General features: G+C 35.4%; 1 protein-coding gene across 5 annotated transcripts; it reads right to left on the reverse strand.

Moving 5' to 3' along the window:
- Window positions 1–1,566: 1,566 nt before the first annotated feature.
- On the reverse strand, window positions 1,567–11,881 carry LOC112512373. Of its 5 annotated transcripts, none has more exons than XM_025118303.1 (14): window positions 11,741–11,881; window positions 10,727–10,825; window positions 9,701–9,828; window positions 9,456–9,609; window positions 9,240–9,349; window positions 8,032–8,115; window positions 7,907–7,955; window positions 7,705–7,796; window positions 6,207–6,339; window positions 5,757–5,836; window positions 3,980–5,334; window positions 3,718–3,828; window positions 2,652–3,359; window positions 1,567–1,867 (listed from the first exon to the last, which is right to left on the reverse strand). In XM_025118303.1, the coding sequence occupies exons 2-13, from the start codon at window positions 10,817–10,819 to the stop codon at window positions 2,794–2,796; spliced, it is 2,955 nt and encodes a 984-aa protein (XP_024974071.1). In that variant the 5' UTR covers window positions 10,820–10,825; window positions 11,741–11,881; the 3' UTR covers window positions 1,567–1,867; window positions 2,652–2,793. The 5 variants fall into 5 exon arrangements, with proteins under 5 accessions (XP_024974071.1, XP_024974070.1, XP_024974069.1 ...); XM_025118302.1 differs by having other exon boundaries at window positions 5,757–5,839; XM_025118301.1 differs by having other exon boundaries at window positions 6,207–6,345.
- Between the last annotated feature and the right edge of the window lie 1,069 nt (window positions 11,882–12,950).

A 12,950-nucleotide genomic window follows, 5' to 3' on the forward strand; every position in this document is an offset into this window, starting at 1 on the left:
TCGATATGTTTTTGTCAAATTTTTATGATATCTTCAAACATATATTTTATTCAAAAATAAAAACATCATCGTTTTCTCAAAATCACATAAAACCATATTATAACATCGACTGAGATAAAGAATAAAATGAAATATTAAAATCATGATGTATCTCGCTGCATTGCGCGAGTACGTTTCTAGTTAATGCTAATGCACCAGCACTAGCAATACATGCTTGCTTTTGCATTTTTAAACACAATTACATATGAAAGTTTTGAATATTTATTTTCTACTGTTTGAAGTTGATGTTTATTCCATGATGTGATTCTTATTTGCAATTACTTGAATGTTTTTAAACGTTGATTCTTTTCCGTGTGGTAATTAGTGATGGATGAGGGTGTAAGCGTAAGGTGGACAAATAAAAGCATCAATGTTTTTTGGAGACTTGTATAAGATTGATTTTGGTTGTTATGAAATTTTGTTTATGTTTTCTATTGTGTTTGAATCGATTGATGTATTTTAGTTGAATTTTTTAATGTATTAAAATGGATGGTAGTATTTTTATGAATGTGTTAAAAATGGATTGTAGTACAATTTAATTGAAAATGTAATGATGGTTTTATAAATTCAACGGTATAAAATTTGAAGGGATAAAATAGACGATTATACATGTACAGACATTTATTATTTTACAAAAACAAGCAGTCTTATTGATAAATTTCAGATTTCAGTACCACCTCTCATCAATCAAAGTGAAATAAGAATTCAAACTTCGATATTTCTTAAAAAACAAATACCACCTATGTCTTGATGTTGATGTGTGTGAAGAAAAATTTATAGAGGGGTGCATTGATCTATTTAGCCCACTCTTTTTAAAGAAGATGGTGCTGTATATATACATCTATTTACATTAAATTCAGGTCAAATCATACATTAAAGATGTTGATATGTTTGAGTCGAATATTAACACATAAGTGCGCATTTTTACTAAACGCTTACTTGGTAAGTGCTTACCGGATAATTTTCTTTACCGAATGAACATAGAAAGAGTCAAAATCTTACCCGGTAAGAACAATGATAAAGATGATGGAGAGTCTTACTCGGTAAGTAAGAGTGACGACTCTTACCCGAGTAAGTGCTTCCAGGTAAATTGTTGCATATGATACTATTTTGATGTAATACAATCTTACCTTATAAAATAAGTTATAGTATTGACTTCTAACGATAAGCGCTTACCGAGTAAGCATTCAAGTAAACGATCCCTTAGTCTACCGCTTCATTGCCTCTGCTTTAAAAAAATCTGCTTTGGAAATACACACACAATCTGGTCATTATCCAATCCAGACCAATGTGCACGTAACTTCCCAAATACAAGTTTTTATGAACAGCTAAAACACAGTTGCAACATTACAACTTCCATAGAAAATTCAATGCCCCCGTTTCGGGTATACAAATTCGATTACTCGTAATGGGAAATAATTGCAAAAATTGGAAGTATTTTCATGAAAGTAAGCACCATAAGATGCATATACTGAAGCATTTAAATGTAACCCAATGCATTGTTGCAGCAGAAAGATGCACGCAATTGTCATAAAAATCAATCTTTGGAAGTTTTTTGCGTTAACTTTAAAAGTTGCCTTAAATTTGAAGTTGTATAAAATTATCATCAATCGTTGTATTTGCGCAATCACACAACAAACAATTTAATTTTAAGAAAAGAGGAAAAGAAAAGAAAAAAAACCCTTTTCAACGATGCAGCTGCAGATCATTTTCACGGTAGAGGCTAGAAAGACCACAAGGATTAATTGCCTGGAATTCTCACGCTCGTATCAACAACATATCCACTCGAGTTTTGAAACAGGATCCTCCATCTCATAACTTGCTCCGCCTGCTAACAGAAAAAATATACAACTTTTCACAACCTGCAGATAAACCGACCCGGAATATCTAATCTGGAGTTAAAGATGCACTACAACAAAATTGGGTTTCGTTTACCAAACACTTACCCGGTAAGTGCTTACCAGTAAAATATAACAATATTATTTACTTACCGGGTAAGGTTTTAGTCCATCAAAACAACATCGTATGCAACAATTTACCCGGTAAGTGCTTACCGTGGTAAGAACCGTCGCCCCCACTTACCGGGTAAGATTCTTGGTCATTGTTTCGCTCTTACCGGGTAAGATTCTTGGTCCTTACCATATTCATCCGGTGAGGCAACGTGACTTGATAAGCACTTACCCGGATAAGCGTTTGGTAAACGGCCCCTAAATGTCCTAACATACTGCTTCATAAACGCTTTTAGGCATCTTAACAAGTTTGAATACAGTGGCCTATTAAGACGACATTGAGAAGTGTCTTATGAACAATCTTTTAATACGACACTAGTATTTAGGACATTTTATTTCAAAAATTGACCTAAAAAACATGTTTAGACACCCAAAAGTTCCCCCGTAAACTTATTGTAATAGTTTTACATAGGATACAAGTCCTATAAAGCAATCTATTAGGGCATTTCAGACATTACTGGTCCTATAAACCCGATCTTAATGTATTGATGTTCGCAGACCTTACCTTTGTTCGAAATAAACAAAGAGGTTTCAGCGGAGACCCCTGGTTTGCGGAAAAAAAAAGATTCAGAAAACAAGAATAGTAAACAATTTAAGCCTCACCTGTGCTGGTTTCAGGAATCCCTGTTTCAGAGGGTTCAATCCTTCACCAATCAAGAGTCAATCATGCCATTTCTGGGGTGCAAACCTCCATTTGAAGTGATCCTTCTAGTTCCAACAAGCTCATAAATACCAAACGGCAGAATCAGATTCCATATGTTCTGTTATACAGATCACCTGAAGTCGGCAGCTGGAATTTTGTATCCTCGTGACCTGAATAATATCTGTTGAATCCCAGTCTCTCGTTTCTGAGGAGCTCTGCAATTGCGATATCATTTCCACCCTGAACTTCATTCCAACCATTCCAGTGACCATTAGACATGAGGGAACTCCTTGGCTGGTGGAAATCGGTCTGCTGATAAGGGGAAAGATTATTTGACAGAGGTTGTTCAACAATCCGTGAAGGAATTCCATAAGAATCGGTGTGCTGAGGATAACCATCTCCTAGTTCAGTAAATCTAGGGCTTTGCTGAGAAAAGGATCTTTGCATCAGAAGTTGAAGTCTAACATCATTTTCAAAAGAATTCGGCTGCGGATGGAAGTTTGATTTCATGTCAAAGCTAGGGCTAGTAAGTCCACTAGGGACTCTACCACCAACTGCCAAAATTGCAGGATCCATAAACTCGAAATCACTAACACCACCAATATTTACAGGGGCTGATGCTTGATGTGCTTTTCTCAAAATTGGGGAAGTGTTGAACATATGGTTCCCTGAAAAATAAGTTGATTAATATAACAAGTCAATTAGGAAGTGAGTCCGACATGTTTAGGGGCTGTTTGGGTGTTTTTCATTAAGCCCTTGTATGGATTAAACTAAAGTGACGTTTGTTTGTTCTGCAGAATGACATAAATAACTATTTTACCCCTCAGTCTAGATTAAGCACCAATTAATATAATTTTTTGATAAATATGCTGAATGGTTGATTCAGAATGATGATAAAATCAAGCCAAACCATCCCAGTTTATCCCGGAGATGGGGGACGGGGATGTACAACCTCTACCCCAAGGAGTAGAGTGGCATGTTCCATGAATAAACATGAACAGGAAATAAAGCAATTGAGCAACTAACCAGATAGATTATCAAAAGTTTGTTCCATCCTCTCGTGAGAAGTAAAGCCTGGAGGTGGAGCTCTGTTCGGCCCCGAAAAACCAGGAGGAGCAGATACCTGTGATCTTGAACCTGTTCACATTGGCCAAATTAGAAGAATTGCCTATGAGAACCATACTCATACCCAACGGCGCATAAAAATAATTTTAGGGTTTAGAAAAGAATCTCTTTGCTAATTTTTTTACAAACACAAAAATCTGAATCATAAGTGGCCAGAACATACCTGAAATCTTATTTTCGGACATAGGAGAATAATTGGTGGCAAAATTATCAGAGTCCTCATAGCTAAAAGAAGAGAAACCGTTGCCATTACTTCGCTTGTCGTCATAATAACTACTATTGTTTCCGCCAAAACCAGGGCCGAAATTCTTATGTTCAAGACCTCTCCCAAAATCACTTAAATTCGGTGCATAACTGGATCCTTGATCTGTGCATTCATCCTGTCTTGCAAATGCGAACCGTGACTGGTTGCTGTTCTGTGTTTTCCTTGAACTTAAAACTCTATGAGATTCAGGTTGTTTATCACTTCCACCTAAAAATTTAGCCAAGTTCTGAGGTGAAGTTAAGGATTCATCCCAAGGGTCAAACTCCATCGACAAAATATTAGATATTATACTGCTTTCTCCTAAATCTAAGGCACTACTGTGGGCCCCTTTTGCTGGTGTTGCTTCTTCAAACATTCCCATTTGCCTTCTACCCCCTTCTGTACCATGGAAGCTAGAATGCCCATTAGATATGTCTACAGAAGAATTACCAACTAAAGTAGATGAGTATCCATTAAATGCATGTTGGGGAGCCTTCTCAAGATTTTGATCCACTGGAGGGTCTAGACTGCCATTAGACGAGAAATGTGTATGTTGAGAAGAAAAATGAGGCAGATTCTGTATATAGCCTGTTTGTGTAACAACTTCTGTATCCCTTAGCCTCTGGTCATTGAAAGACAGCAAATCTTCTTCCGCTTCACTAATTGCAACTTGTGCTATTTTCTTTTGCAAATTTGATACTAAATCAGATTGTTCTTTTCTAATAGAATCATCCATGGTGAGTTTGGCAGGGATTTCTGCTTCATTTGGCACCAAAGATTCTGCAAATTGCTCTGACTCACAAAGTTGTAATCTTTGATTCTTATCAATGCTAGATAGGTTGTGAATCCTTCCTTCATCAGCAAGATTTAGGTCCTTGTCGAGAACAGGATTTGAATAATGCCTGGAAATCTCTGAAGAACTGGAGAAATCAGGTACCACATTACCAGATATGTTTTTCTCCTTTGGTGAAGTTGTATAAAGCTGGCTGCTTGAGGTCGAGGAAGAAGGAAGTTGAGAGGTAACAACTGTCTCAGACAGCGTTCTTCTGTGGTCCGTGCCCACAACTTTTTTCATAGACCCTGGATTAACTTCTTGGAAAGTGTGGATTTCTTCACTATGCTTCTTTATTATCTCATCTCCATGAGATAACGGACTCACTACTGCTGACGAAAATGAAAGTGTAGTACTGCACGGGTCGGCTTGTTGCTTAGATTGTCCTTTGAAATTTGCTACATTTGCCACAATAGGCTGGCTATTTGAAGCACGTGTTCCCCTGTAGCACATCAAAGTCAGTAGATATATAATAGACAAATTGTATGAAAATACAACGTACTCTGGTCTGATTTCTATTTTGTGTAACGTACTTTCAAAACCTTCATTTTGGTACCAATATCTCAAACATTTAGGCCACATTACGTTATACAAAATAGGAATCGGACCAAAGGAAGTTGCATTTTCAAACATTTAGGCCACATTATGTTACACAAAATAGAAATCGGACCAATATGTTGCACTTAACATGCATTCTCGAATGTAAACCGGGAACCTAAGTGTTCAGAGATGTCACATATAAGGTACCAAAATGAAGGTTTAGAAAGTACGTTATACAAAATAGAATGCGGACCAAAGTACCTTGCATTTTCATGCAATTTACCCTATATAATATGAATATAAATGTGAGCACAAGGACTTTACCATGAGGCTGCTGCAGGAAGAGCTACTGATCTCCCAGAACTGCTATTTGGTGGGGAAACTTTCATGCCGTTTGCTGGATTCTGCTAGTCATAAATGACAAAAGTCATCAGTGAAATCGATATCGATCTATAGCTCCAATGACCATCATTCGCAAAACATTACTCACCATAACAACAGCATTAAACCATTAATAATTACATGCAATAAAAGAAGAAAACATTCAATCTGAAAAGTTCATCATGATAAATTGAAGTGTAAAATGGTCTCTTAAAACCATCATCCTCAGTTTAGAGGTCCTAAGCATGCTTAATCTCACTACAAGATGAAACAGAAGGCTTACATATCAAACAGAAAAAATTCAATCAATCAAGGTCTTAGGTTAAAAGAAAATATTAGATTTTGCAGAAACATAAAACCAAAGAACAAAAAGGTCAACACAGAATATCTTACATTGGTGGTACTTTTACTAATAGGTTTGGCCCATGGAGAAGTGCTGTTATTAGAGTGGTCATCAGCTGGAGGAGGTAAAAGATTTCCTGAGCGCCGTTGCATGTCAGTCGTAGCACCAGTAATTTGCTGAACTCTATTCCTTTAAAACCACTATGTAAGTTAATTTGGGGGGGCAATAAACCAACACAGAATTCCAACTAACAAAATAAGTGAAATGTATCTCGAGACCCATAATCCTTAAATCCTTTTAGAAGCATCAACCACATAATCCTTGAATAACTCTTTCACTAATCCTTATATAAATATACACATAAATATACATGGAAGCCCTCCATATATAACATTTAAAATGAGAGCTTCCTTCATCAAGACAGCTTAGATGGTTCAGAAACTATCTGAAAGCCTGCAGTTTCCCTCTTGAACACCTTTGAAGGCTAATTAGGACCCATATATAGCATTTCAAGGGAAAGAAAAACATGAATCTCATTATAAGCCGTACATCAAACTTCATGCTTGCATCATCAATCAAGTGGTAATCTGCAACCAAACACCTTGATACTATCTAATCTAGGAAGGAATTTTAAATTTGTAAAAGGATCAGATTTATTTGTCATCACAACGGAAAAGTGGAAAACCAACACCTTTAGATAGCTTGCAATATAACCCTACCTCTGCATTTCTCACAGATAGAAATAACCTTTTTGAAACAACATCACTGTCTAGATACTAGAGCACTTGATATTTGCTTGCCACAAAGTAAATACTAATGTTTCACACGAGAAGTGGTAGGACACGTATTAGGTTATGAAGGTTGAACAATAAAAGGGGTGTCATGTTTTCGAAGAGCTAATCAGCTAGGTAAGTAGCACATATGCTAGAATCTCTTCAAATGTTGCAAAAGTGGGCTGAGAAGAGAGAACTAGCTCATATAAGAGGAAAGATAAGTAGCTCGTTAGAATAAGAAAGGAAATGAAAGAAATCAAAGGAAAGATGTGGCTCGATCTATAAAAACTTCCCCAACAAAGTCTATAAATATCACTTCTTTCAGATTTTTTGAACAACAAACATAAATAGACGTAATCATTTAAAAGCCTTCATTATCTATCATTACCTTGGAAGAAATTGTTTGTAGTCAATGGGGAAAGGATGTGTCAGGATTTACCTCTCCCTTATGTCTTCCAGAACACCAATGACCAACCAAGTTAATGTCCTCATAACCATCTCCCATCTAGAAAAACTGACTTAACTATAGAATGTCCTCACAACCATAGCCATACTTGAACAAGCAAGCAACCTAAAGACATCCATACACCTTTCAAAGACTTGCAGATAGTTCCCACTGAACTAAGAGCTGCTAGTTGTTCCATGTGACTTAATTGGTATCTCAAAGGACTAGCCAAATGCTTCATGAATATTCTTTCCAGACAATTCTAAGAAATTTGGAAACATGGATAAATCAACAATTTGTAGGTATCATGCAATAACAAAATGAAAATACCTTGTATATGCTGATATTATTTCATCTTTAGTGAAGCTATCTTCTTGCGGTCCAAACTCGTGCAAGTACAAACAATCAGCATTGGTGCAAGGCTGGATCAAACAAAATGAAAATGCTCAACACCCAATGAATATTATAATATACCATGTTGAGGAGTAAAGCAATAAACTGAATTGCCATCAAGTCATTTTATTTATCATACCGCATTCCTCAGCCATGCATGACAGTACTTTGTGGTCCCAAAGCAGGCCCTGCAACAGAACCCCACTTGCTGTCATGTAAAGTAAGAGAAGAAGAAACATATTGCTCACGTGATAGTCTTCCAACCTCAAAGGTCTACCCTCCAAAACAAAGCCATGTGCTGACTGTATACTACGGACTGCTTCTTCCTCCTTGGAGTAAGTAATATATCTGGACAATGCGAACATCAGGAATGGAGAAGTTGGTCAGGAATAAAAGCAAACTACAGCTATAAACGGAAATGCATATCCAATTGACACAGGTATAACTTTATCAGGTTCAACATGTATAAGATCCACAACTACAGCCTCTTATGCAGATATAGTCATACATACCCATATATAAAAATACCCAACATCTGAAATTATATTGGATATCCAAATTGTGCCTGCATATGAAATTCGCCATATGTTCCCAACTTCATATTTGATAACATATTATATTATTAATATCTACTACTACCTCCATCTAAAAAAGGTGTCCACTTTAGTCTGAACTCTGAACAACTTTACATTTGATTAAATGATTGATGAAACTTCATCCAACTTTATAGTAGTTAGGGTAGTTTAAGAACTTCAATACATCTATATGTTAGGGTTCGGAATTTAGACTTCTTTGCAAAAATAAAACAAAGTGAACTATTTCTTAGGACAGATGGTGTTATATCATTTATAGCAAATCACAACGACTGAAATATAGTTCACCAACAAACCCTGTCCGGACATTTTCAGAAAAAGAAACACTTCTGTAAAGGATTGTTGCCAACCGTATGGGCCGTCTAGAGACACAGAAACTAAACCATTTAGCCTTCAAAAACCTATGCTTGGTATATGTGTGTGAAACATAGAGCATCTTTATGTATTTCACAAGTCTTTTGGTTTGTTATTCTGTATTTTACCGAAAAGCAAACTTTTGGTTTGTTCATCTCTGTTAGCTTCCATCTTCTAAAGAAAAGGGTTTAACATTTTGGATATGAGAGTTGAGATATTTTTTGGTATACATGCCAGATTTCAAATTCAGCTACACATGCCCATGCTACAGTGTCTGCTCTGCATTCACTCTGTTCCTACCCTAGAGCAAACTGTGCACCAAGTGCAGATGTGACAAATCTAATCTGCCCGTACTAATCTGTAGGATGAAGAGTATATTTGATTCACAAATTGGTATAAAACTATAATTTTTATGTATATAGAAACTACTTTTAATATTGCAATGAAGAATTACAAGCGATCACTCAAGAAAACCAAACAATATCAATTTCAATTGTCCATATAACCAATAACACTTGAACTTACACACTACAAGTACTGTTAGCGAATTGCTGAATAGCACCAGCTGCTGTCCGTGATATAGACACTTTTAGTACCTTCCCATACTGACCAAAATATTCTTTCTGCTGCAGAAGCTGATTATATGATTATAAAACAGAGATTAGGTTGAAAATCCAAATGAAATAAAGATGAAATATCTGAGGGAAGAGCATGCAAGCAATCAAGAAAGAGAATACATACATCTTCATCTGCTAAATTTAGAGGTAGCCCTACAATGTAGACAAGATTACGCTGAATAACCCTCACACTGCCAAGCTGCTTTCTTCCTTCGGAAGATTTAATTTTCCCCTTCTGTGACTTTTGTTTCTTCTCTACACTCATTCCAGTAACCAATCTGATGGCATTATAGAGAAGTTAAGGAAAACAGTAAGAACAATAAATGAAAAATAACAAGCTTTGATACAGCATATCATACAGAGTCAAACCTTTCACATTTTGAAGCTGTCCCCACAATCTTTTCCTTGTTATAAGGGGTACGACATGCTGGGCACCGCCCTTCGGTGTTATCCTTCTCAGCCATATCCATTATGTGGTGCCAGCACCAGACACAGATCTGTCGATATAATGGTTCATCAAGGCTACAATAAGTTGCACAAACCATGCAACCATCGTACAATAATAAAAATATACCAGCAAATAATTATGAGATACAAATAGAAGGGAATTTGATAGCAATCAACTGATCTGAAAACTAAAAACACACAGTTTATCATTTCTGCTAAGAAGACAATAAAAAAATCATAATAACTTCCTTTTCATACTTTTAGTCCAAATATGAGTCCACAGAAAAGTTACAGAACAATATAATGATCCAACAACATGGGTCATCACAAGAGATCCATGGCCTAGACGCATCACTCAAAGAGCACCGTGAAAGACTGTCAGGAGCTCAGGGTGAGAACTGAGAATGTTTTGCACATGAAGTGGCTATTGTTGCTTAGGAATGTATGATCAGTCTCTCACCGAAGAGGCATACTTATGACACTTCTTCCAACTTCCAAGTTTTTTCCAGAATTGCAATTACCTGGTGGGTTAGAGTGTCTATACATGGCCATGCCATCCACCAAGGATCCCAACAGAAGAGGAAGATGATTTCAACAAATGCAATTTCCAAATCCAGCATTATGATAATATGGAGTAAAGCATCTACCAAAATAACAGGCTAACAAGTGGAAATAAGGATTTTTTATCCCAATTAAGTTGCTAACTGTGGATTTCAAAGATACAACAATATATGGGGGATTCGTTGTTCAGCAGTAAAATTAGATAACAACATGGCTATTGATTGACAATCGTTCAACATCAAGTATATTGAGAACAAGTACTAGCTTCCACATGCCAATCAATTTGAAGTATAACGCCACCCATAAGAATTAAAGCGCCACATTGAGAAGATAAAGAAAGTAACTTTCTAACAACTAGCACAAATTAAAAAAACAAAAGTTCCACACCTCATAACCACACTTGCAAGGCTTCAGCTGCTGATCTGTTAGATCCATCTCTTCAGCACAAAGTGGACAAGTCTTTTCTCCTTCATCACTCATGGTTTCCTAAACGAGGAAACACGATATGATCATCATCAAACACAATTACAAATAAGATGACTGTCAATTCTAAGATTTATACATGCATTATGCACCCACATGTTTTGTCTCTAGAACAAGCCAAGTTGCTGCAACCTTACCACTAATATTTCTAAGCTTGTCTTCAAATAAAGGCATACACACATATAGATATACATATATATGCACAAATATGTACATACATATATTTTTGTGTGCCTTACAAAAATACAAGTTTCGCTATTTAAAATAAACCTGAACTCCACACACTTTTTTAACCTGAATATGCCTTCTTTACATATTTGCTACAGAAAAACTATAGCAAGGGCACGGATATTTTTAATCCTAATTCCTAGGCCAATTGTCAACTTCATATGCTGCACATTCCTATTAGTAAAGATTTTCAGGAAACCTATAGCCCAAAACTATACAATAAAAAAACAATAGCAGAAAGAAACCTAAACTCATTCTAAACTATAAATGAGATTCGGAAAAAAGAAAACCAACTAGCAGTTTTCCCAAATCGAATCCATAACACCCTATCCATTGGTGTATCTCCGCCATCGATTTAACAAAAATTCAACCAATCGATCAAAAAAACACTAACAAACATCTAAAATACTACATTAAATCCAAAAAAACAGCTCTTATTGAACACATAAATCCGCAACTTAATTTCATTGGGTGGAGCTCAGGTAAAGCTGCAAGACACATATAGCATCATCATAACACAAACATGAATTGTATCATCAATCAGATAAAAGCAATAAACACAGAACAACATACGATTACAGATACGGTCGTGCAAAGCATAAAATTAGGGATCTCCAATCAAAAAATGGAAACAAAAAAGAGATCTACAAGAATCAAGAATCAATCGAGAAACTGAAATAAGATACTTACAGTGGTTGATGAATCAACGAGAGGGGAAAGTAGATGAAGAATCGAAGCACGCGATACACAGAGAACCACAAAGCCTAATTGGGAGTGAGTGAGAGCGTAGGGGGTCGTCGTATACGGATGGGTTTTTTAAGCTTTTGCTGTGTACCCATTTTTTCATTATGGTGTATGATATAAATTTTGTTTTAAATAAAAATAAAATAATTTTTTTTAATCATTAATATAATTCTTCACTCTAAATTCCTAAAAGCAACGGTCATAAAATTCTACATGTCGTCCACGTTTAGTAAAATTGTGTTATTTTTCTGTTATATTTCATGAATATTATAAATTCTTTCATTTTACAAATCATATTCGATAATCGTAAAACTTTTAATGACATCATAAATAAAACTCGTTTATTTTTTCGTGTCAATAAAAAAATTCAAATCATTTACATTTGATTTTATTTATAACGAAAAAAAATAACAAGAAATTTATATCTTTTGAAAACTAGTTGTATACTCGTGTAATGCGGCGGAGAGCCGTGAATTCTAACGATTTTGAAGTTTCATTGGTTTTATTAGAGAAGATTTAACGATAATATAAATTACATTTGGTCTTTACATATTAATACAATTTGAATAAATAAGAGTTATGGTTCCAATTATAGTTTATCGATAAAAAAAATTATATGACAGTTTAGAATCCAATATATTTAAAATCCAACATATTTAAACGACTCCACAAATGTGTTCGATTTACACCAAGAGCAAAGAATCAAGAGAACGAGTCTGAGAGTTGTAGAGCAATTGAATGAGAGATGAATGAGATACTTTTAACAACTCATAATGAATATCAATTTGAATCTCACCTTGAGGGATGAGAAAGTGAAGACATGACTGAAATGTGTCAAAAGTATCTTGGGAACATGAAAAAAAAATTAATAATGTGCATTGGTAACTTGTACTATATGTTATTTTAATTGTAAATTAAGAGATTTTAAGACTAAAGGGTTGTTTGGCAATTGCTAAATGTTTGGCGCAAAATGATCAAGTGGTCAGAATCATTAAGAGACTCTCATGATATAGTGCAAAATGAAATATAATTGTTTGGTAATTGTGTACAATGAAATTAGGGCTCTTAATGGTTAAGGGAGATTCAGGATACAAAATCATTCAGAAGATTTTATAACCATTAAAAGGCAAACTTTTTTTTTGTCAAACAAGATTCA

Source organism: Cynara cardunculus (assembly GCF_001531365.2).
Source record: "Cynara cardunculus var. scolymus isolate 2C chromosome LG 5, CcrdV1, whole genome shotgun sequence".
Taxonomy (NCBI): domain Eukaryota; kingdom Viridiplantae; phylum Streptophyta; class Magnoliopsida; order Asterales; family Asteraceae; genus Cynara; species Cynara cardunculus.